General features: G+C 40.8%; 1 protein-coding gene and 1 long non-coding RNA gene across 4 annotated transcripts in view; one reads left to right on the forward strand and one right to left on the reverse strand.

Annotated features, from left to right (window-relative positions):
- The window catches only part of LOC118355020 (uncharacterized), a 28,391-nt gene extending 8,445 nt beyond the window's left edge, over positions 1-19,946 (reverse strand). The window contains exons 1-2 of the long non-coding RNA XR_004816612.2: positions 19,604-19,946; positions 13,292-13,460 (exon numbers count right to left, since the gene is read on the reverse strand). This is a non-coding gene — a long non-coding RNA (uncharacterized LOC118355020). The remainder of the gene's footprint in view (positions 1-13,291; positions 13,461-19,603) is intronic.
- Positions 19,947-21,048: 1,102 nt separating this feature from the next.
- Positions 21,049-26,440, forward strand: part of SLC44A5 (solute carrier family 44 member 5) — a 350,897-nt gene continuing 345,505 nt past the window's right edge. Inside the window, exon 1 of one of the 3 annotated variants that reach the window (XM_049111784.1) lies at positions 21,049-21,097. In XM_049111784.1, coding sequence (XP_048967741.1) covers positions 21,064-21,097 — 34 coding nt within the window. In that variant the 5' untranslated portion in view covers positions 21,049-21,063. Of the gene's footprint in view, positions 21,098-26,120; positions 26,292-26,440 lie in introns of those variants that run through there. The other 2 variants (XM_025417965.3, XM_025417968.3) reach the window with 2 other exon arrangements.

The following is a 26,440-nucleotide window of genomic DNA, read 5'->3' on the forward strand; positions in this document are numbered from 1 at the left end:
TATCGAATGCTAAGAACTTCTCTAAAGAAGTACGTACAAGATGGCCCATAGTCTTTTTTTCTCTTAAATTTGGAATCTCAATTAAATTTTTATTAAGTTTTTATTTTAATTCCAGTATAATTAACATACAGTGTTATATTAGTTTCTGGTACACAACACAGAGATTCAATACTTCCTTTTTTTTTTTTTTTTTTTGTTTCCATACAGCACCTGGTGCTCATAACAAGTGGATGGCCCATAGTCTTAAAGAGCTCGAGGTCTAACTGAAATGGCAGGATAAAGGTAAATTTAAATAGTGATATAACACAGCATATTAACAAAGCTGGGGCAGCCTGGGTGGCTCAGTGGTTTAGCACCTGCCTTCAGCCCAGGGCGTAATCCTGGAGACCTGGGATCGAGTCCCACGTCAGGCTCCCTGCATGGAGCCTGCTTCTCCCTCTGCCTTGTCTGTGCCTCTCTCTCTCTCTGTGTCTCTCATGAATAAATACATAAAATATTTAAAAAAAAAGCTGTGGAGGAGTTCACAGACAAGGAGAAATGAATGGGGCTGAAATGGAGTGGGTCTATTTCATGGGAAGGTAGCCTTGTTCTAGTACTAAAGGCGGGTGAGAAGGGATAGTATGTGTATAGGTAGAAAGGGAAGGGAAAGTTAGCTTTTCTTTACAATTAAATTTGATTTCCCAAGCATTTATGAACTGTCCTGAGCGAGCGGGTGCCATCTCAGGCACTGCAGAAAAACTAAAGATGGGTGGTGCAGTTTTTGCCTGAAGGAAGTCACAAGTGCCCTGGAAGTCATGATATAAGTCAGCGTATGGTAGGCAATTAGCCGGATTCTCTATTGGAGTCCCCAAACGCTCACAACAAAATGCTATGTGCCTCTCATTCTAGAGAGAAGTACCAAACTAATCATGTAGAACTTCCTAAGTCCATGGTCCTAAAGTGGTTGTTGCCCACTCATCTCCAACCTACATATGAAGCTGAAGTTGAAGAGAAAGAGATTTCTTTAGAGAGGGGGTGACAGGTTACCGGCATTTCATCACCTCTCTGATGTGGAAGGAGGAGATGTGTTGCTCTATGGTAGCGAGCCCATAACTAGACACAGATGGAAACTTCTAGGTACTGCACACAGCTTGCTCAGGGTCAAGGAGATTGCCCCAGTGTGGGCACAAAGAATTTCAGAGCCTGGGGAATATGGCTCCTTGCCTAGCAGAGTTACAGCCCTCTGTTGGTGTTCAAAGTTATTTCTGAGTATTGACGTAGCTGGTGTGAAAGACCGTTGAGTCCAAATCCTTCTTTGACCTGGAAAATTGGCAGCTGCCAGTTCCCCCGAACTTCACCTGGGCTTCTGCGGAACGTACATGAAACACGAGGAGCTGAATCCACTGACCTCTTCTTATTTTATTTCCACCAATGGCAGTTTATTTGCTGCTTTGGGAACAAATAGAAGTAAAAGCACGTTGTCTAGAGGTCAAGTCATCATTTCAACTGTCCTTGAACTTGAACCTGTCAAATAGCCCAATGATGGTCATTATTATTGTTGTTATTATTATAAAAGGCAGACGATGGTAGATGCCCCCTCCTCTCAAGTCAAGGGGAGGCTTTTCTAGGGAGCCATTTGGAAAGCTTTATGCTTGTCCCTCGGGACTCGAAGGTCTTACTAGTGAATATTCTAGAGATGAGATGCTGTAGCTGGAATTACCCTGTCTTGTGGCAAAACACGCAGGTGCTTTGGGACTGGGCTGTACTTCCTCCTGGTAGGATAAAGGTCCATGTTTTTGAGACTTGCTAAGGACCCTGTGGAAGTGATTCTAACCAGGCGTGCTGACCGAGGGACATGGACAGAGGGTAGGCCCCAGAAATCCAGGAGCCAGGCAGAAAAGAGGCAGACCAGGCAACCACAGGATATTCATGAAGGAGCTGCAAAGACGCCTTATAAAGTTCACACCTGTACCCGGTCACCTAGAGGTCCCCGGGGGTGGATGACAACTAAAACTGCTGGAAAAACTGCTGCATTTGCTCAAAACCTACCTCCTATACCCTGGATATCAGAAACAGTGACTGGCAAATAGGAGAGATGTGATCAGAAAAAGAAAAGAAGTTAATTTTGACCCACTATCTCACGCAGGTTAGGGGATAGAGAAGGCTTTAAATTTGAATGGATTGGGTGTTTGAAATTATATTTGATAGTGCTGTTTCTGTGCTAATTTTTTTTAGTTCTTTAATAGTTCTGTATGGTTCTTTGTTTTCTTAGCTTTGCATTTTTTCCCCTCTTTCTCTTTAATAGTGCTTTTCATCTCATTTTTTTTTTTAAACTGCTTTTATCTTTTCTTTAACATCCATATCATGAAACACTTGCAGGATTTTGTGTCTGTGGGAGGAGCTCTGCTAACGTTTACAATGGTTTCTTTATCTGTATTCTCCTTCTTCACATTTATTTTTGCTGATACATGTTGCAAAGTTGTGCGCTTTTTATCTTTTTTTAAATATTGCATATAAGTAACATTATTTATGCCTTCTATTTACTCTGCTTTAGTGTGGGTGAATCCCACTTGCTTTTCTATTGCCTTAAGCTCAGGGAGAAGGGAAGAGCTCAACCGTGGCTTTATACAGCTTTGGTTGGACGACCTGTGGCTCGCTTGCCTGGATTTTATTAAATGTGTTGCGCTAAACTCAGTCCATCAGTTGAGGTTTGCCTTCATCACACTAAGAAATATCATTGAGCCTTGGATTATATCCTCTAATGATCATAAAGTCCTGTGTTCTTTGCTTTCATTAGAGCAAGTAATATAAACTTTTGTTTTGTGTACTGGGTTCTCTATTTCAATGTCACCATTTTTCCTTTCCACATTCACCTGTTTCTCCCCAACAGCAATTTCTCTTCCTCCCAACCCCGGCTCTTTCCTCCTGGGAAAAGATAAATAATAAATGAAGAGTTTTGCCCCTATATCAATAGCACGTGTGTGGGTTATTTCCCCATGCATGCTTCTTCTCCACTTTCTTTTCCTCAGAGACTCTTGTCCTAATTATTCTCTCTTTTTTTTTCCTTTCTGCTAAATCACTATTTACTGTTGGAGATAATTAACTCTGGATGTTTATGATTGTTCTGCTATCCTGTCCATTTTTCTCACAGCTGGAAGATCCTAAAATAGAAGGTCCCAATAGTTCCCTTTTCTGAGGACACAAAGGTAGCTGGGATGGGACTTTTTTTCCCATGTAGAATTCTTTCTCTTTAAAGAGCTACCCATATCTCGCTGAATCTCTCTTTCCCATGTTGTGGTACCAGGTTTTTGGAGGATACTTTAGATTTTTCAAGATTGTGTTTGCACATCTTCCCTACAGTGCTCCTTTGGAGGATAAGAGCCTTGCCATACTGCTGTGAACATCGGTGAATTCTTGGAAGCTCCTGCGTCTTTCCTTGCTTGATAGCCACCAATTTTTTAAGGTCATGACACAAGCTTTCTCCTTGTTTGATTGCTATTGATATGCTTTTGCTACTTTAATTTTTTTCCCCAATTGCTCTTCATATGATTAACTTACTGTGGAAGGGAGATTTTCAGATTTCGTTGAAATCTAATACCTAAACCTTGAACTCTCTTTTTAAAACTTTAAAAATTTTTGGAGTAATCTTTGTATCCAACGTGGAGCTTGAACTCATGACCCTGAGATCAAGAGTCACATGCTCCTCCAACTGAACCAGCGAGGATCCCTAAAACCTTCAGCTTTCTTATTCCCATTTATCAGTAGTAGAAATTAAAGGTCATAATGTTTGATTTGCTTGACACAGATTATCAAAGAAAGTGGCAGGGAAGAGTCATGATTTGAATCTAGACCTGTCTTTCATCTTGTAATCAATATTCTATTCTATAATCAATGGAGACCCATCAGGATTTTTTAAAAGATGACTAATGAAATGAAACATTCATTTTAGGTTTGGGAGCTGGTCTGAGGTCTGAGAGAGATATGAATTTGCAGAGAGGGAACTATGAAAGCAACAAAACAAGTTAGGAAGGTTTTATAAAATTAGATGTAAAGTAATGAGGACCTGAGATAAAGAGGAACCTCTTTCATATTTTAGAATTTTGAATTTGGTAATCAGGGCCTTTTTCCTCATATGTTTCTAAGGTACCATCGGTTCATCTATCACATACTTAAATGTGTAAAAATTTTGTGTTAAAATTGGGAAGCTTTGGGTTAGGAAGCTCCCAATCCAAAAGATTAACTTCTAGATTTTGTTTTGTTTTGTTTTGTTTGTTTTGTTTTGCCATATTCTGTTGTAAAAACTACACCAAACCATTTCAATTTGCTGGGCCTCAGATGCCTTACGTTTAAGCTGAGGAAATTTAGTTAGATGGAGTATAAGTTCCCTTCCAGTTCATAGTGAACACTCAGAAGCAGGGGAATGATGTCAGCATCATAAGATATCTCTCCTTTCTGCCCTCTTCTCTCCCCCCCCATTTAAATAACCAATTTAGCATTCATCCATGAATGAAAGTACCTCTGTGAGAGTTGTGGGGTCTAGCACCACCATGTACCAAGGTACCCAGGAGGAGTACCTGCGCATCAGGTAATAGGCAGACAGATCTTGGTATGGTCTGTGGAATCAGCAGGACCTTGTGAACTGGTCATAGCCAGCGTGCCCCCGTCCCCCCCCCCCCCCACACACACACACGGGGTAGAGGAAAACCAGGAGAATGCTGACTTGGGAGATACCCATGGACAAGAGACACTGATAGAAGTTCAACCTTCCCAAGGAAAGATTCTAACATTCCATTCAAACAAAAAGAATACATAATTGGATGGATTGGAAGAGGTAAGAAGAACTTTGCCAGTGTCAGTCCTCCCCTAAGGCAGCACAGTATGGGGCTGAACTAGCCAGCAACGGTGATCTACCCTGTGAGGGGAAAAGGAGAGCAATGAATGTATGTTCAGCTACTTCAGCTGTGCAGGACGCTGCTGGAGAAGCCCATTTCTCTCCTGCAGCACCTAGAGTGTTGGGACAGGGCCTCCATGACTGGGGGAGGGAGATCAGGAAAGAGACAGATAAGAATATCAAGAGGGCATTAAAGGAATGCAGTTTCCACTGATGGCATTCAGGGCTCCAGCAGGAAGCCTATGCATGAGCCACTGGGAGAACCTTACCTGAGGATACCTCTACTGTCTCACAGGCATCCCCAGTGCCCTGAGTGCTAAACCCACAGCCAGAAACCTGTGCCTCCTCTTGAGTGGAGCATGGAGCAAATTCCTGTAAACAGAGTCCCCCTCAGAAAATAAGCTAAGGAAGGTCCATGGGCCAGGGAAAAACCACAAATTTGAGCTATAGCTCCACCTTCTGGAAAACAAGAGAGGTTTCCAGTAGTTAGCCTGGTGGGTTAGTCTTAAGAACCAGGTAAAACATAATCTTAAGAATTATGCCACAACGGGACGCCTGGGTGGCTCAGTGGTCGAGCATGTCTGCCTTTGGCCCAGAGTGTAATCCTGGAGTCCCCAGATCAGGTCTCACATCAGGCTCCCTGCATGGAGCCTGCTTCTCCCTCTGCCTATGTCTCTGCCTCTCTCTCTGTGTCTGTCATGAATAAATAAATAAAATCTTAAAAAAAAAAAAAAAAGAACTATGCCACAAGAGGGAGCAAGAAGTGTGGAACAGATGTATCCATACAGGGCTGGAGATATTACCAGATAAAAGGTAGACCAACAAAAAAAATCTGCCACTAGAAAATAATCGGTAAAGATTTGAAGAGGTGTCTGCTGTTCAAATGCTAAAATAACGCAAAAGTCCAAGGAACATGGGGAGTCAGGGAAACACATCATCACCAAAAGATAACAATAATCCTACAATATCTAAATTTAAAGCATGATATGTTTCAATTTAGCTGATAACAAGACTTCAAAATAGCTGTTTTGAGGAAACTCAATGCGATACAAGAAAACACAGAAAGTCAATTCAATGAAATCAGGAAAGTAATTTATGAACAAAATGAGAAATTTAACAGACAAAAATCATAAAAAAGAGCCAAACAGAAATTCTGGAACTGAAAAATTCAGTGAATGAATTGAAAAATGCAATGGAGAGCATCTACAGAAGAATAGATGAAACAGATGATAGAAACAGTAATCTAAAGGAAAAGAACTTTGAAATAATATAGTCAGAGCAGAACGAAGAGAAAAAAGGAAAAAGAGTGAAGATAGCCTACATGGTCTATTGGACACCTTTAAATGTACATATAGTAGAATAACAAGAGTTGCAGAAGGGGAAAAGGGGGTAATAGGGCAGAAAGTCTATTTAAAGAAATAATAGCTGAGAATTGTCTAAACCTGGGGAGAAATTTGGACATCTAAGTTCACTGAGCTAATAGATCACTCCATTACCTCTGTAAAATGACCTCCAAGATACATTATAGTGAAACTGTCAAAAGTCAAAGACAGAGAGAGAATCTAAAAGCAATAAGAGAAAAGAGATTGTAACCTACCCCCATTAGGGTATCAGTGAATTTCTCAGCAGAAACCCTATAGGACAGGAAAGAGTGGTATGATATGTTCAAAATTTTAAAAGAAAAAGAATTCCAGCCAAGAATACTCTATTTTGCAAAGTTATCCTTCAGATATGAAGGAGAAATAAAAACATCTTCAGGAAAAAACAAAAAACAAATAAAACACTGAGAGAGTTCATCACCACTAGATCTGCTTTGTAAGAAATACTGTAAGGAGTTCTTCAAGCAGAAGTTGAAAAGATGCTGATTAGTAACATGAAAACATATGAAAATATACAACACACTGGTAAAAGTAAATATAGTCAGACTTAGAAACTCTAATTCTGTATTATGAGATGTGTTAACCATTTAACTATAGTATAACGGTAAAACAAATGATTATTAAAATAACTATACCCACTACAACTTAACAAATGCACAATAGAAAAAGAGGTAAATTGTGACATCAAAAACATAAAAGAGAGGAGTTATAGGGCTAAGGGGTGGAGCCTTTGCATACAATCAAGGTTAAGTTGCTATTGGCTTAGAATGAACTCTTTTATCTATAAGATGTTTTATGATGTAAGCTTCAAGGTAACCACAATGCAAAAACCTATAGAAGATTAACAAAACATAAAGAGAGGGGAGTTTTCCATCACAGAAAATGATCAATTCTCAAAGGTATGAAGAGAAGAAAGAGAAATAAAATACAAAATAACTAGAAGGCAATTGATAAGATGGTATTAGTAAGTCTTTTATTATTATATTATTGATTATTCATAATTATTAATTATTAATCACCCATAATAAATACATAAATGTAGATGGATTGAATTCACCAACCAAAAGGTACAGAGTGGTGGGATAGATAAAAGAATAAGACCAACCGAATACATTGTACAAGAGAGTCACTTCAGATTTGAGGACTTAGGCTCAAAGTGAGGAGTTGGAAACACATATTTCAGGCAAGTGGAAATCAAAACAAAGTGAAAGTAACTATATTTATATCAGATAAAATAGACTTTGGGTCAAAAAGAGTAACGAGAGATAAAGATCATTATATAATGTTAAGAGGTCAATTCATCAAAAAGATACAACAATGGTAAATATATATAATCTGTCATCAGAGCACCTAGATATATTAGGTTAATACTAAAAGATCTGAAGGGAGAAATGAACAATACAATAATCAGAAGGGAATTCAGTATCCTACTTTCAGCAATGGATAGATCATCCAGACAGAAAATCAGCAAGGGAACATTGATTTCAACCACTTATTAGACCAAATGAACCTAATAGACATATAGAGAACATTTCATCCAACAGCAGCAGAAACTTGAGTTTTCTTACGTACACAGAGGACATTTTGCAGGATAGACCATATGATAGGCCACAAAACAAGTCTTTGCAGATTTAAGAAGATTGAAATCATACCAAGTATCTTTTTTTCAACCACAAACCACAATAGTATGAAAGTAGAAATCAACAAAGGAGAGTTGGAAAATCTACTAGCATGTAAAAACTAAACAACACACTCCTGAACATCAATGGGTCCAAGAATAAATTAAAAGGGAAATTTTAAAAAACCACAACAACTTGAAACAAGTGAAAATGGAAATACAACACACTAAAACCTATAGACAATGCAAAGTCAGTTCTGGAAGGAAAGTTTGCAGTGATAACTGCATATATTAGCAAAATAGAAAGATTTCCAATAAACAATATAACTTTCTACCTCAAGGAACTATAAAAGGAAGAACAAACTAAGCTTAAAGTTAGCAGAAGGAAGAAAATAACAGAGATCAGAGTAGAAGTAAATGAAATAGAGACCAGTAAAATAATAAAAAAGATCAATGAAATTAAAAGTTGTGTTTTAATATATATAATATATATTATAACATATATATTTAATATATATTTTTAAATTTAAATTCAATTTGCCAACATATAGTATGACACTGAGCGCTTATCCCATCAAGTGCCCTCCTCAGCGCCCATCACCCAGTTCCCTCATCCCCCCACCCACCTCCCCTTCCACAACCCTTTGTTTCCCAGAGTTAGGAGTCTCTCATGGTTTGTCCCTCTCTAATTTTTCCCACTCAGTTCCCCTCCTTTCCCTTATAATCCCATTCACTATTTCTTATATTCCTCGTAGGAGTGAAACCATATGATGATTGTCCTTCTCTGACTGACTTATTTCACTTAGCATAATACCCTCCAGTTACATTCACATTGAAGCAAAATGGTGGATATTTGTCTTTTCTGATGGCTGAGTAATATCCTAGTGTATATATAGACCATATCTTCTTTACCCATTCATCTGTTGAAGGACATCGTGGCTCCTTCCACAGTTTGGCTATTGTGGACGTTGCTGCTATGAACATTGGGGTGCAGGTGTCCTGGCGTTTTACTACATCAGTCTCTTTGGGGTAAAAACCCAGTAGTGAAATTGCTTGGTCATAGGGTAGTTCAATTTTTAACTTCTTGAGGAACCTCCACACTACTTTCCAGAGTGGCTGCACCAGTGTGCATTCCCACCAACAGTGCAAGAGGGTTCCCCTTTCTCTACATCCTCTCCAACATCTGTTGTTTCCTGCCTTGTTAATTTTAAAAAGCTGGTTTTTAAAAAAATATACATAAAAAATATACACCTGGCTGGCTCAGATAGTAGAGCATGCAACTCTTGATGTTGGGGTTGTGAGTTTAAGCCCCATGTTGAGTGTAGAGATAACTTAAAAATAAAATCTTCTAAAAAAGATATATAATATTGATATGTCTTTAGACTAAGAAGACTCAAAATCAAAAATGAAAGAGGAGATATTGTAACTGATACCATAGAACTATATAGCATCATAAGAGACTACTATGAATAATTATATGCCAAATTGGATAACCTAGAAGAAATGGATGCATTACTAGAAACATACAATCTACTAAGACTGAATCATGAAGAAATAGAAAATCTGAATAGACAAATAGCAAGAGAGGGTATTGAATCAGTAATCAAAAACCTCCCAATGCAGAAAACCCCAGGAGTAGAAGGCTTTACTGGTGAATTCTACCAAATATTTAAAGAACTGATGCCAACCTCAAACTCTTCCAAAGATTGAAGAGGAGAAAAACACTCTCAAACTGTTTCTATGAGGCAAGAATTCCTGTTGCTACCAAAACCATTTAAAGCTACTGTAAGAAAAGAAAACTAGAGACCAATATCTCTATGAAATTCTCAACAAGATATGATCAAACCAAATTCAACAACACATTAAAATGTTCATACACCACGATCAAGTGGGATTTATTCCTGGGATGCAAGGATGGTTCAACATATGCAAATCAATAAATCTAATATACCATATTAATAGAATGGAAGATAAAAATAATATATGATCTTCTCAATAGATGCTGAAAAAGATTGACAAACATACAACATCATTTCATGAGAAAAACCCTCAACAAATTTGGTGTAGAAGAAATGTACCTTAACATAATAAATGCCATGTATGACAAACCCATAGCTAACATCATACCCAGCAATAAAAGGCTGCAAGTTTTTTCTTAAGATCAGAAGTAAGACAAGAATACCTACTCTCACCATTCTTATTCAGCATTCACTAAGGAAAATAGAATGAATAAAGATATTTGGATTATTAATGACTTAATTAAAAAGTATTCATTAAATATCTATTATATACTAATGTCCTTTCTTCTTCATAACTGTACATTCAGAGGCTCCTTGAGCTAATCCCAAAATACCCTATCTTTCAGTACCATTCATCATTACTCTAGCCAAAGAGTACTTATCAGTAAATTAGGAGCTATTGTCCCATTATAATGGCTAAGGCAAACATGTCAACCATCTAGTCAATAGAGAGACAGACATCCACACAAATTACTAAGATATAAGATAAATAAAATGAATATTAATGATAAAGGCACAAACAACATGCTATGTAATGTACAAAAGAAGCAACTGTTTCTTAGCAGATGGTTAGATATATTTTCAAAGAAGATGTCCAGATGGCTAACAGGCACATGAAAAGATGTTCAACATCACTCATTAGGGAAATACAAATCAAAACTACAGGGAGATATCACCTCACAGCAGTCAGAATGGCTAAAATTAACAACACAGGAAACAACAGGTGCTGGCAAGGATGCCAAGGATACTGTTGGTGGGAATGCACACTGGTGCAGCCACTCTGGAGAACAGTATGGAGGTTCCTCAAGAAGTTAAAAATAGAGCTCCGCTACAATCCAGCAATTGTGCTATTATGCATTTACCCAAAGGATACAAAAATATAGATTTGAAGGGGCACATGCACCCCAATGTTTAGAGCAGCATTATCAACAATAGCCAAACTATGGAAAGAGCCCAAGTGTCCATCAACTGATGAGTGGATAAAGAGGAGATGATATTAATATATACAATAGAATATTCCTCACCCATCAAAAAGAATGAAATCTTGCCATTTGTAATGATGTGGATAGAACTAGAGGGCATTATGCTAAGTGAAATAAGTCAGTCGGAGAAAGACCAATACCAAATGATTTCACTCATAGGTGGAATTTAGGAAACAAAACAGATAATTGTGTGAGAAGAGAAAAAAAGAGAGGAGAGAGGGGGAGGCAAACCATAAGAGACTCTGAAGGATAGGGAACAAACTGAGAGTTGATGAAGGAAGTGGGTAGAGGATGGGCTAAATGAGTGATCGGTATTAAGGGAGACACTTGCTTAGATGAGCCCTGGGTATTATGTGTAAGTGATGAACCATTAAATTCTACTTCTGAAACCAATATTACACTATATGCTAACCGACTAGAATTTGGAAGGAAAAAAAAACAGAAAAACGTCATCTTGTCCTCAAGAATGCTCGAGATTATTTCAATGTTTCCTTAGTTATCCCTATCTCCTATTCTCCACAATAGGTATGTCATTTCATCTATTCTTCTCAGATGTTCTTCCCTATACTTTACTTCCTCAAACTCAGCAGGTGACTTTATCTCCTACTTCAAAGAGAAAGTAGGAGCCATTAGAAACTTTTCCAACTTTCTGCCACCATATCTACAAACTGTATTTATACTCACTGTATCAGTTGGGAAAGTGACTGTATATGTCAGAAAGCACATCAGCAGTTTAAGCTATGAATTCATGTTTTCTCACATAAAAAGGTTGTGACCAGAGACTAGAGGGGAATGGTGAAGATTTAGAATAGTAACTGGAAGACTGAGACAGGAGTACTAAAAATAAATCAAAGACCCAGCATCATTGGCCACCATAACAGAAGATCAGTAATTGCTACTACTATTTTTTTTTATCATGTTAGTTATCCAAAGTCACAAGTCATATCAGTAGACAAGTTATGACTGGAACCCAGATTTCCCAATTCAATGTAGTGTTTTTTTTTTATTTTTTTTATTTTTTTAAGTAATGTCTACCTGAGTTCGGGCTAAGGATTGATCTTGATCTTACAATCAAGAGTAGCATACTCTACCAACTAAGCCAGCCAGGTTCCCAAATCCCAATTTAATGTCCTTTGGTGACCCTAATGACAATAATGTTTTTTACCTAGGAAACCAAAGAAGATTTAATTCTTTGTAAACCATTTGTCCTGTGGTTCCTTACACACTGAATCGGTAACATTCCTTCCTTCCAAGGAGGGATAATTCACCTAGAGAAAAGGGATCTTTGCTTAATTTTGAATCTCAAGGCCAACTTTCTCAAGTTCCTTGTGAAACTGTTATCTTAAAATCCAGGCTTTTTGAAATATGAAAGAGGCATATGAATTCCAAAAGTGTCCCTTTATAAACCAAGAGGAAAGTTTAGTTATTTGAACATAGAGTGTTACAATAGCCATTATGGAGAAAAGATGGAGGATACTATCCAAGTATCCAAGTGAAGTCCCATCATATGAAAAATAGAAAGTGCTAGAGAAAGTTAAGGGGTTTGTGTGAGAGGCAAGGGAGCAAGAGATGAGACAGTGTCCCTTACTCACAGTGGATCTCAGGTTGATAATTTTTGGGGACATTGGAGAACATCACTGGCGGAGAAGTTACAAGCCTCTGAGAGAAGCCCTTTGCCAACATGGGGTAGCCACAGAAGCAAAATTTAAAAAAGCATGCTATGTGATATAGGAAAGATGCTAGGGTTTGAAGCCAATGGCCAAGAATTCTTGAGCTGTATTTGGTGTAAAAAGGTGATTTTATCAAAGTACAGGGACAAGATCTATGGGCAGAAAGAGCTGAGTTGGGGTCATGAGGAGTGACCCATTATAAACTTTCAATTTGGGCGGGGGGTGGTTAAGGATAGTGTGAGTCTCTAAGGAACTTTAGAAGCAAGGTTTCCAGGACTGTGAGGGGGCTAGCAGTTGTTGGGGAAAGGTCACTTATTACTACCTAATAAAACCTGAGTCAGGAGACCCTTCAGATGTATATCGGTGGACCGTATGCTTGGGGGATGATTGCCAACACGTATCTCAGGGGGTTTAGAGATAAAGGAAATTTATAAAGGAATTTTTATATGTTAAAGTAGACTTATAGGATCCTGGAGGTCGGGCTAAAGTTGCCTTTTGGGCTTAGCAAAGTATGAACATCGAGGCAGCTCAGTTTGTAGAGGTAGGTCACTGTGCCTTTTTCAGGGACTTGTCAATGGGTTGTGAGTAGTGAGGAAATTTAATAATCTGTCTTCTTCCTTTGTTTCCCACATCATTATATTAACACAGTACCTGGTTTCTTATGGCCGGTGCATATTGCAGAAAAAAATCTAGAGGTTGCTGAGCAATTCTGAGGAGATACAAAGAGTAATTTAGAAACAGGCATTAACATACTTGCCAGAAAGTCACAGCAGAGGAGCTCTCAGTAGAGGTCTCTGTTCAAAGGAATCACAGTGGTAACTGAGTAGGCAATAGGCAACTCCAAGTTGAGGTCCAGATGGAGGATATTGCGAAGTCTCAGAAGATGAGCAGCATCAGTGAAAATCAATGTAGACGGCCTGGTCTGTAGGGGGAGATGGTTGAGTTTCTTGAGGGTAATCACCATGCATTGCCCATGCCAAGAGATCAGACTCTTGATCTCTTTAGCAGTGGTCAGTGAACATATAATCCAATGCCCAGAGCCCAGGTGAGGCAAGCTGTGCATCAGCCAGACATATGCATGCCTGGAGAGGACAACATGAGACCAGACAACACATGCAGTGTGCTATACTAAAATATTATAAACTTCTGTGCCCAGATCTCAAAAGGTGAGAAAAGAGAAAGGAGAGGGGGAAAGAAAAACCTTGAAATTTTGAGGGTTACTTTTCTATAAGAGACTGGATTTATCCTAAATAAGCCATTTTTTTTAAAAAAAGATTTTAAGTAATCTCTACATCCAACATGGAGCTTGATGAACTCACAACCCTGAGGTCAAGAGTCACATACTCTACTAACTGAGCCAGCCAGGTGCCCCTAAATAAACTCTTACTTTTAATTGGGAAAGCCTGAGTTTTTCACTTTTCCCCCATTTTTCAACTTTGTGTTTTGAAAATTTTCAAATGAATAAAAGTGTTAAAAGATTTTTATGATGAACATTTCTGTTCTTTCACCAATATTCATTGATTTTTAACATTTTGCGCTGATTGTCTTATTTAGCTCACTAGCTCACTAGCTACTACCTATTTACATATCATCTATTAATTTTTTCCCCCCACCTGACCATTGAAAGCAAGTTGCAGACATCAGGGCATTCATCTTAATGTTATGTTTAACTTTGTGAAATTGTCATTTTGTATGTTCAACTCAATATTTTAGTATACATCTCCTAGGAATAAGGACATTCTCAACAATAATACCACCAATGCATTTAAGAAAATACTATTAATTCTGTAACATCTAACATACAGTTCATATTTAACTTTTTCTTGTTTCCAAAATGTCTTTTATAAGTGATTTACCTTCCCTACCCTGGTCCAGGATCCAGCTAAGTTTCATGCATTGCATTTGGTGTTTATACATCTTTAGTGTATAGAACAGATCTTTATTTTCATGATATTGATTTTTTAAAAAAAAATAAAAGTCCAGTGTCTTATAGAATTGCACATTTTGGATTTATTTGAGTTGCTTCCTCATGATTAGTTTTAGGTTAAATATATTTTTTAAAGTTTATTTATTATCGTTTTTATTAATTTCCCAACATGGGGCTCCAACTCATGACACCAAGATCAAGAGGCATATGCTCTTCTGACTGACCCAGCCAGGCACCCCATAGTTTTATGTTAAATATTTTTGATAAGAAAACTACATAGATGACAATTGCATACTTACTGAGTTTCATTACAAGGCACATGACACATTGTTCAACTATTGGTGATGATAAATTTGATTATTTAGTTGATTAAGGTGGTGACTACACAAATTTTCCATTATACAGATTAATTTCCCTTTTCAATTAGTAACTAATACATGGAATAATATTTCGAGACCATTTGAATATCGTGTTCCCAACAACAATTATCCAAAGGCTTTAGCATCTATTGATGATCTTTGGCTATTATATTGGACCTTGCCAAATGATGATTTTCTAATTCTATCATTTCTTCTATACTTATTAATTCAATGCTTAAAAAAGGAAATAGCTCAAATTCTCTCTTTTGAATATCACTGTGAATTCATAAATTTTATTTTATTCAATGTATCGTAACCTATTGCCATCATTATTCTTTTTGAGGTTCACGTTTTCATACATTTGATCAGTAGACAACCACTCCCAGTTGTCTCCTTTGTCCTCTTGGTATGGTCTCATTAGTCTTTGAATACTTCCTTGCTTTCTGGCATATCAAGGTATTCCAGGTTGACCTAGTGCTTTGGGTGCTACAGACCTGGACTCATTTCTCCAAGGATCATTGTCTTTTTTAGTGGACAATGGTATTTAGAAACCAAGATCTGGATGCCAGTTGTGTTCATTGCTATGGAATGCATTGCTTCTAAGCCTAGATGGGCTTCAGAGCACATCTGAGTCAGTATAAACATGTAACTCTCACCCAACCCCAAAACTATATAATTAATTAATTAGTTAATTAATTAGACTTATTCCAATTACTCATACAGTAATCAGAATAGTATTTTAAAATGTAAACTAGACCAGATTGTCCCTGCTTAAAATCATCATATATTAGCCTTCACCCACATTGCTCTTCTTTAAGTTCCTCTAAAGCAATAGTCTCTGCAGATGTTTAAAGTTGTCCATTTAAAACTTTCAACTTTTTGTGCATTTGATAATGTACATGTTAATACACTAGTAGACACAAGGTAAATAAAACCAAATAAATGTAGTTGGAGTTGTGTAAGCAAAAAGAAAATTTTAATTGATGACATACCCAATCACTTTGGAATTTGGAAACCAATTCCTGAGCTGCTCCAATCCTGAATTTTCTATTGGGGACCTTGGATGTGCTGTTTCCGTAAGAACTTTACAGGTTAATTTTGTCTCTCCTATAAAATTGCGAATACCATGAATGTGTGGACCATTTTGTTTTACTACATTATAACCAATCACCCAGAATAGTAACTAGCATGTAGAATTACTCAACACATATTTGTTGAATAGAATAAACAGAAAAGAGAAAAGGATGAGAAATACAACTTGGCTTGTTGACAAAAATATCTCAGAAATATTTAATTATTTTGTGTCATTTATTTCACGTGTGAATCGCTCGCTCACTTACGTAAGAGGGAATCGATTGACTGAATAAAAGAACAAGGTAATAAACAGGAATTAAAATGGAAGGAGTTACTGCAGTTTTTGAACATTTTAGGGGTAAATAGATTAATTAGAAGCTAGAAGAGGTCAGACTGAAGATTTTGTCCTTGAGTAGGCCAACTGGAGTATCAAAACTATTTAAGTTGTTTATATATATATTCCATGAAATCTTGATGGTTTAGCTGTGTGTCATACATATCCAACTATCTCTATGAGATATCGGCTATCCTTCCATCCATGCTCTGCTTTATTTAGGCCAGGTCTGGAGCACTTCCCTCAAAGGAATTTCTAGGTTAATTTGAGCACAGACCTAGCTTTGGGTTTCTTGGCCCTCCCAAAGGCTTGCTTTTGTTTCTTTTGTTTCTGTGGGATTGAACTATAATAAGCGTACATGTCATTGTGGGCGCAAAAATACTTCCTGTTAACTTCTTTCTGGAGGGGCATGGCTCTAGAGGTTAGTAACTGAATTTAGCAAAATTAAATAAAATTTTCTTCTGCACAAATTGAGCATGATATTTTCGATATCATTGAAATTGCTAGTAGTGATCGTGTCATTCGTAAGGCAGCTGTCTCTACAGGAGAGGTTTGCTCTGAAATTAGTGATGTTAAGGGATCTTTTTGTGCAGGTTTTCCTAAGAAACCTAGAATTTACACTTAAGCCCCCTAAGTGATGTCCCTGAATTTCATGTCTCTCTGTGCAATTCAAATATGCATAAGTGAAATTAGGTTTCTTGAGGTCAGGGTTATCAATGGGAGAATTAGAATGAAGAGACAAAGATTCTATAAGCTCTCACTCCAGGGACCCTCCATTTAAACTCAGGTGAAATTTTATTATATGAATCTATGTCAATCTGGTTACCAGAGATAAAGAGGAGAAATATTGTTTAAGGCTTCGTGCGTGCATCCACAGTGGTATGCAGTGGTATGCAGGAAGGGGTAGGAAGACAGACTCAGTTTCCCTACTTCTTCACATAATTGGATTTTGAGTATGTAAGTGCTCAAGATTTTTTTTAATGCACTTGTTGACTATCCCACTCTCTTCCTATTATCCTCTCTTTTTTCTACCTTTTTTTTTTTTTTTTTTTTAGTTTTAGTCACAGAATTGTAGGTTCCTTTAAAACCTCAGCTGAGGTGAATATTATGATTTTTTTTTACATGTCAAATTTTAAAATACAAGATGTTTTTTCAAAAGTGGAGTGAATTCAGATTCTTTTGACATAATTTGGTATTAACATGATTAAAATCATTGGGGCTTTTGTTTTCTCTTTTTATTTCCCCTAAACTATAGTAGTTAATTTATAGTTAGGCTTTTGATATAAAATATTCCAGCAACCCCCCCCCCACTCTTCTGAGGGTTATATTTTTCAACCTTTTTACTGAAATTGCAGTAACATATAAATTAATGACAATTATGCTTTGTGTAGTATGAATTCTATTTTCATTTTGGCCTTTAGTATAATATACATGACAAGTTCATTTTCCCTGTTGAGCTCACTTGCTACTTTCACATGAGGAACATGCGTTCCTTTCTTCCATTCCTCTTTAGGGAGTCTTGACGTGGCTAGAATGATCTATGAAGAATGATTATACTACATCTCACTAAAGTTACCATTTTAGCATCATGGCTATTTTTTGAAAGGATTCATTCAGAGCATTTCTCTAAGGGAAATGGAAATTAGGCCAACTTTGTCCTTGTTTTCATCATCATCATCATCATCATCATCATCAAATAAAATGTATAAGTTTCCTTGCATCCAGCAGAATCACATGTGACTTAAAAATTATTTACTGTAGTTATTCTCATTGGTGGCTCCAAGAACAGCCAGACATTAAGAAACAGTGATCTCTGGAAATTTCTCTTTAGAAATCATGATTAATTGGATTAAAAATCGTGATAATCTCTAGTTTTGAGGGCACGTGGATACCAACAGAATCAGAACTATATCCAAGGATTCAGTTCAATCTGTGCTTTCTGATGATAAAACTCAATTTATGAGATGTGAAAACAGACATAGAGACACAACCCATAGGCTGGAGTATTACTGGCAGATGTGTTTTGTTAGGCCTGCCGTGTTTTGCTTTGTTTTATGTGTTAAGCAACATCAACAGAGATATTTTAACTGGAAATATGGATTCTTAACTCCTTTGAAAAATCAAAATCCTTACATCTCTAGGTTCCGTTCCTATGAGGTAACCTGGGGCTGTTGCACAGTCCCTACCTTTCACTCAAGGACAGTATACATATTTATACTGTTTGTGTCATGTATCTTACCTTACTGATCCCTATAGGCATTGTCTTTGCAACTGTTAAATATATGCAGCATGGGCTAGTCAGAAGACACTTGGCCTGGAAGTTGTGACTCTATAAAGTAATTGGGACTTTACATGTCCGTGTAAAGTCCATGAGTCTGTTTCCTTACCTGTTCAGTGGGCTGAACAAACCTCTTTTGTGATCTCCTGTGATAATTGTGATCTTCAACTAGGAAAATGCATGTAAAAACACTTTGAAATGCTACAAGTGTAAAACATAGACATAATTTGTCAACTAAAATTCTGAGTTCCCGCTGCTGAGAATAGTATTGACACCATGGAAGGAGTACATAGAAAAAAGGAACCTCTCCCTGGTCTGAAGTAGAAGTATTTTATTTCATAGGCTGGTATCATGTGAAGAGCCTGGTATTGAGTTAGAAGAGCTGCATAGAAGCCCTGAAAGTTGTATACAGGTCATGAACCTTCATGAATCTCATTTTCTTACCTATAAAACATGGAAGACAGAACTGGACCTCTAAACTCACAAGTATGTGGTCAGAATTAAATGAAATAAAGTATGTAAAAGTAATAAGTTATAAGATATTATTCTAATGTGTTAAAATATGAACACATAAAATGGACTAAGAACATTTACAAGCCTGTATAATGCACATCTTAAGAGTCTGAAGAGATGACAAAGCAGGTTTTTTGTTTTGTTTGTTTGTTAGTTTGTTTTTTAAGTAAATTCTATCCCCAGGGTGGGACTCAAACTCATCACCCTTGATATCAAGTATGGCATGCTCTACTGACTGACCCAGCCAGGCACCCCGACAGAGCAGTTTTGAATTAAATCAGAGACTGGGCCTGTTTGCTAATTAAAGTAAACTTGCTATTTGTGTTTTATATCCAATGCATGCCTTTGTTGTGAGAGGGGTTGGGTATTTCACATGTTCTTCGGATTACTTACTTCAGCATGATATACACGATATTATCAGCATGATACGATATATTATCAGTATGATAATACACGATATAAAGTCACATTCAGAAAGAGTAGAAAAAAATGTGTCATGATTTTGCGATGCAAAAAAAAAAAAAAATCTCAGGACATCCTTTAGAGCTGGAAGGAATCTTGGAGTTGATATTGTACAAACCAGAAAAGGGGATAATAGAGGACTTCTGCAAGTTTTCGGAGCCATGAAGTTCCAGGGCCAGAACTCAAAACTCAAGGGGTTTGGACTCCAGTGTTCTTTCTGCTACAGCACCCTGGTGCTGGGGAAGCCTCTGGCTAGTGGTTACTCCATGGAATCACTGGACATTTAGATAACCAGAGTAGGCTGGAAATGTAGGGAGGGAAAGGAAAGGAGAAGCGTTAATATCACTGTGCCTTAGTAAGTAGGTTTAAGGGAAAAACTCTTTTGGCTCCTGTAAAGGGAAAAAAGGGAAAACTCGGCTCCTGTAAAGAAAAAAGAAAAAGGATTCTGTATTTCCCCTCCACACGGGTCACCCCTCCCGCCCTTCTGTTAAGGGCTGTCACTACCTTCACATTCTCAGCCGCGTCTTCAACTTTCGCCCGCGCGGGAGCCCCGCGGTCAGCACCCCCGGGGAGGACAGCTCCTCCCGGGACCCCGGGGCCGCGAGAGACCCGGACGCAGCCCCTGGGACGCGCTGGTCCCCAAGGCCGGGAGGCCCAGCCCCCTGCCCCGCCCGGTCCCCCCAACACCCGAGAGCTGGAACTTTCTATTCCCGCAGCCGCAAGGGCCGTGTCCGGAGTCCCGGTGACAGAGATGCTCAGGGCGCGAGCGCGGGGGTCCGGCCCCCAGGTTCCCTCTGCCCTCCGCGGCTCTGCGTGGGGCCCGCGGCGTCCGCTGGGGCTTGGGGCTTGGAGCCCCGGAGGATGCTTTTGGGGTGCTCGGCGGCTGGGCGCGGTGGGGCGGCGCCGGTGCAGTTTCTCCTGCAGTTGGCGGGAGTTCTGGTCGGCCTGGGGGGGCCCGCGTCTCTTGCAGCGCCCCCTCCACCTCCCCGCCCCCCCCCACGTCGCGCCCTGCAGCCCGGGAGGGGGCTCGGAGACCCCGAGGAGAGCCGGCTGCAGGACGCGGGCTCCACCGCAGGCAGCCGCCCCGCGTCCCACCTCGCGGCCCCGGAGAGCCCAGGGCTCCCCCCGCCCCCCACCCCGCGGGGCCGCGGCTGCTCGGTGACGGCGCCGCCACTGGTTGGATTGGAGCTGGCGGCTCCGACGGGACCCCGGGGGGGGCGCAGGGGAGGGGGCGCGGGCAGGGGGAGGTCAGTCTGGGCGGGCGCTCCGGGGCCCCGGCGCGGCCCCCTCCGCAGCCCGAGCGGCGCAGCCGCCTGCACAGTCGCCGCCGCAGCCACCGCGGCCGCAGCAGCGCCAGCGCGAGGGGCGCCCGCACCTGCACCCGCGGCCGCACGCGCACCCGCACCCGCACCCGCGGCCGCACGCGCACCCGCACCCGCACCCGCACCTGCACCCGCGCCCGCACCCGCGCCCGCACCCGGCCAGCGAGCGCGCAGATGCCGTCACCGCCACAAAGAGCCTGCTGAGCCGGGCGGCCGCCGGAGCAGAGCGCGGGGGGCCGGGGAGGGGCGGGGGAAGATGGCCGAGAAGACGGGGCCCCCCGGCCTCAAGGGTGAGTGCCCCCCCCCCGCGCGCCGCCGCCCCGGGCCGCCGCGCAGGTGCCGCGGGCGACAGCTCGCCTTCCCCGGGGGGCCCCTGGTGACCCGGCGACACCCGGGCGCTCTGCCGCTCACGGAGCTTGGGGAGCTGTTGCGCCTTCCCGGCTCCCGGGCTCGGGGCGGCTCGTCCTTTTTGGAAACAGGCCGTGCGTGCGCGTGTGTGCACGTGTGTGTGTGCATGTGCGTGTGCGTGTGCATGTGCGTGTGCGTGTGCATGCATGTGTGCGGTGCCAGAGTTTCTCCCTCGGTTTCTCCCGCTTCCTCCTCCCAGCCCCCCCCCCCCCGCCCCGCCCCGCCCCTTCATCCCCGGGGTGACAACTTCTGCATCCACCCTCCCGGCCTCCCCCTGCCCCGGGCCCCCCACCCCCGCCTCCCAGCACCTGCTCCGGGCCGGCTCCCCGCGCGCTCCTGCGCCCTCGCGCCCCGGGGGGGCCCGGCGCCCCCCTCCCCCGTGGCTCCTTTGGGAGCGCGGGCTCCGAAGTTGGAAAGTTCGGGGACGAGACGCGCTGGCCGAGAGGGCGAGGAGGGACCCAGGCACCTGCAGCGGGGACCCGGGGGGCGCAGGTGGCCCGCTCCGTCCCGCCGCCGCGCTCGGGCTGGGGGGGCCGCGGGGGGGCGGGGTCTGCACCGCGGGGGGCGGGGTCTGCACCGCGGGGGGCGGGGGCGACCCCCGGCAGCGGGGACCCGGGAGGGCGCTCGGGCTGGGGGGCCGCGGGGGGCGGGGTCTGCACCGCGGTGGGCCTGGGGTCTGCACCGCGGGGGGCGGGGGCGACGCTCAGGGTGGGATTCCGACCGCCCGCCCTCTCGGTCCCGGAGGCGGACGCTTACGCTGCCTCGGGGTTTTGCAAAGCCGGAGCTGCGCTGCGAGCGGGGACCCGCTGCCGTCGTGACCCCGACGCCCGGGGGGCGCGAGGGCGAGCTCCCGGCTGCTCCGCCAAGTGCTGCGGCGGGAGCTCAGCGCCGCTCTGGAGGCCGCCAGGGGGGCGCGACTTCACCTCGCTGCTTCCGCTCGCTTTTTAATTGCCCCGGGGACTCAGACCGCTGATTGCATTTGCACCATGACCCTTAATCTTTAGGAAGATGTTACTACAAAACACCTGGGATTCTGTTTGAAACTGTGATATATGCATACAAAATTTTAATTATATGTTTAACTTATATATTTAGATATGTCATAATTATAAATTATTACTATACAATGATATACTAATATATAGCATAATAATATACTTCTATATATAATGTATGTAATACATTATATATAATTAAACTATAATATATATGTAATACATTATATATATAATTGAACTGTTTTATATACACACATTATATATATATATATATATATATATATATATATATATATATATATATAATTTTGTTGCCCTGTATTTTATTTTAGTTCCTGTAAGATAGAAAGGACATTTATCTGATTTTTTTTGTTCTCCCAGTGAATTAGTGTATGTTTGCAGTGGTGGATGACTAAAGACTAAGAGAATATATTCATCTGCAGTTTCTTTGCCATTATATCAGATAATTACTCCAAACTCATATTGACAAGGTGCATTAGTTGCACTTTTGTTTAGCTCCCTTTTTATGCAGCCATATGGCCTGATGAGCCAAACAGAAGGATTGGTTTTCAGCACTGCTGATGAGGCTATCCGCTGGCAGGAATATGTTTCATACCCACACCAAACCTTGCAGATTGTAAACGGTCCATGAACAGTGGAAAAGATTTTTACGGTTTTACAGTGCATGCCAGTTAGAGATGACTTTACCCTTGAAATTGATCTGGGAAGAAACACACACACACACACACACACACACACACACACACAAATACAAAGAGGACCAAATTAATGAGAAGTGAGGCAGTTTAAGAGGTTTGATGAAAAAGATACTTCCTCTTTAGTCTCCCCAACCCTCCCCGAAAAACACCAAGAAATTTTTGTTTTGGACGCCAAGATAGGGTCTGTGCGTATTTCCTTAAATTTAATTTGATAGTGACATAATTGCAGAATAGAGGTTAATAGAGTTTTGTCATTTAAGTGTTAACAGTTCCTCTGGAAGAATTAACAATCAAGCTTTCCTAGGATGTGTGGTCTCAAGAAATTTCATTGCAGTTTTTAGAAAACAAGGTTTTCTTTTGCTACATGTTTTCCTTAAAGGGAAAGTTATGTTATTCAGCTCTTAGTGACTGGTGGGTATTTTTTCCCCCTCTCTACTTATGTTAAGTTTCCTTTTTTAAAACCAGTTTATTTAATTCTTGGAAGGAAAAATGCTTGTTTTTCATTTTTTTAAGCTTGGAGTTTCACTTTAGCAAAGCAGGTTTAGTGGTGATACCTCACCTTATAGATAACAATAGCAAGCCCAGGAAGTTGTAACCCACTGACCTGCCTCAATTTTTCCTTTTAAGAAAAAAGCTCTACAAAAGCATCTGACTGCTGCTTGCTGAACTGCTTGCTCTCAGACATCTGCTTTTAAGCTACAACTAGCTAAATGGGGCCTGCCTGGTAGAGAACCAAATTGCTAAATTGCTCCGCTTTTTTTTTTTCTTTTGGCAGCCTGCTGGGGTAAACTTTGCAGGATAATAAACCATAGGTATAATAATATTCTGTGCTGTGTTGGTTATCATCTTAGGAGAGCTGCTTTTCTGCTTAGCTACACTGCATAGAGGAAGAGATCATTTGTTGGAGCATGTGACAAGCAAGTTGCTCATTGGCTTCTGAAGTCCCAGCAATAGATACTACATACTTGAACAGCTAGAAATTGGCCAAAGGAAAATGTAGTTTCTTAACACTGACAGAATAATAAGATGAGTTGGCAATATTTCTTAAGGAATGTTGGCATTCATTTGTGACATCTTATCAAAAGGACACCTTTTCAAAAAAGCAAGTGGAATATTTGTCAATCCAATATTTATAATGTTTTATTGGAAAAATGCTGTAGTCCATGATCAATAAAAGTCTTATAAACATAAATTAGTTACATTAGTCATAGTGATATTAACCATGACCCCCTTCCAATATTAGTACGAGATTTCTCGATTATTTAAATTTAAAGGTTAAGTTATGCTTGGATTCATCTTCTTGCATTCATTCGGCACATATTTATTGAGCATTGAATACATATCAATTTCTGTGCAAAACATGAGGGACACGGTGATGAACATGATAGGCAACGAAGAGTATACATTAGTAGGGGGCCTAAGAGGAGCAGGGAAACAAATACACGAACAGAAACATTTCACAGTTACAATACCATGAAAAAAATAAGACAAACAAACCAAGGAAAAGAAAAAGAAAGAGAGACAAACCAAGAAACAGACTCTTCACTATAGAGAACAAACTGATGGTTACCAGAGGGTAGGTGGCTGGGGCTCGGTGAAATCAGTGATAGGGATTAAAGAAAATAAACTAGGTGAGGTATTAGAAAGTGATTATAGGATTACTTGAGATTGTTGAAAGAGGTGACATTTGAGGTGGGAACCAAAATGAAGACTAATTTGCATGCCAAGAACTAGAACATAGCAATGCAGGTTTTAAGGCAGGAAAATGGTGCAACTTGGCATGTTCAAGCAGGATAGGAAGGCCAGTTTGGCTGGAGCGTAGTGTATGCAGTAGAGACAAGTAGGGAGAGGCCAGATCCTTTTGATTTTAAACAGGAGTATAGATTTTATTTTAGGCGCAGTGGAAAGCCAACTGGATGGAGACTCCTTAGATGTTTGGAGTTACATTCTCTCTCTTTTTTTTAATAAAGATTTTATTTATTTATTCATGCGAGACACAGAGAGAGGCAGAGATACAGGCAGAGGGAGAAGCAGGCTCCATGCAGGGAGCTCGACATGGGATTCGAACCTGGGTCTCCAGGATCATGCCCTGGGCTGAAGGCAGCACTAAACCGCTGAGCCACCCAGGCTGCGCTGGAGTTACATTCTCATCCTTGTGGATGGTTTCAGAGAAAACAGCTTTCATATGTTGGGGAGCAAGAATTCCTGTCCCCTCAAAGGTCCTTCTGACAGGACTAACAACTGACATGGGGTTCCTGGCTGACTCAGTTCATAGAGCATGTGACTCTTGATCTCAAGATTGTGGGTTCAAGCCCCACGTTGGGTGTACAGTTTACTTAAAAATAAAATCTTAATTAAAAAAAAAGAAATGGATTGACATGAAGCAGAGTAACAGGAGAAAACCAAATTTAATACATATGGGGACTCCACAAAGATATGGAAGTACCAAAGACAGGCAAAATGAGGTGTGTGTGTGTATATATATATACATACATACATACATATATGTCTTTCTGTAAGGAGAAGGGGTTAGGGGTCTGGAATTTCAGAGGAAAGAAATGCATTTCACAGGGCAATAAGGAGAGCAGATGTTTGGTAATTACATGTTTGCCAGACCATACAGATGGGTCACTCAGATAAAATTTCTCTCTGTTAATAACTGTTTTTCTCGGAAGGACCTCCAATTTAGATTCTTCTGTGTGGTTAAGGGAAGGACAGAGTTTCTTTTGAGCCCACAGGGGTTCAAGTGCCTTTAGCTCAAATTAATCCATATGCCAAAGTGGCACGTTGTGTGTGTGTGTGTGTGTGTGTGTGTGTTGGGGGGGGTGTCTGTGCAGAACCCCTACACATACCTCAACTCCTTATGGCCAAGTAAAGCAATCCTTGTCTAAAAGGTCTAGTTATATTCAAGTGTCCTCTCTCTCCTACTGCTTATCAAAATACCTACAACATTTTGCGCCGGGATGTTGATAGAATTTCTAGAAATTTCTGCTTGAAAAACAATTCTGAAGAGAATGAGTACTAATCCAACGGTGTGGTAAAGATTATTAGGTTAGCTAGCCACCTAGCAAGCCTCTCAAAGAAATTGAGTCTTTGGAAAAACACATGGTAGTGTTAGGAAGGAGAATTATAAAGAGTCTGGAACATGAGTGTGCGGTAGGCGGAATGTGGAAGGCAGCAGGAGGGACTCCTAGGTAACCGAGAGGAGTCCGTGAAAGAAGAGTGATGGGAAAGGGGGCATAGGAAAGCCTCTGGGACAACATCAGCCAATTCATGGTTTTGCCGAGAGAAGCGGACGCCTGATGTGAGAGCCTTCCAAAAGAAACACTAATTCAATCACAAAGGAAGTTCGAATCAGGGTACCTTTATGCCTTTGACTGATCTTTCACTTGTGAAGCATTTATAACAATAAAAGCATACAGGCTTTTAAAAGATCACTTTGATTTTACTTAATCATTATCAGGCTGTTCTTATGGATTACAGACCTCACAGATGAAAGGCGGCGTGA

This window comes from Canis lupus, chromosome 6 (genome assembly GCF_003254725.2).
Source record: "Canis lupus dingo isolate Sandy chromosome 6, ASM325472v2, whole genome shotgun sequence".
NCBI lineage: Eukaryota > Metazoa > Chordata > Mammalia > Carnivora > Canidae > Canis > Canis lupus.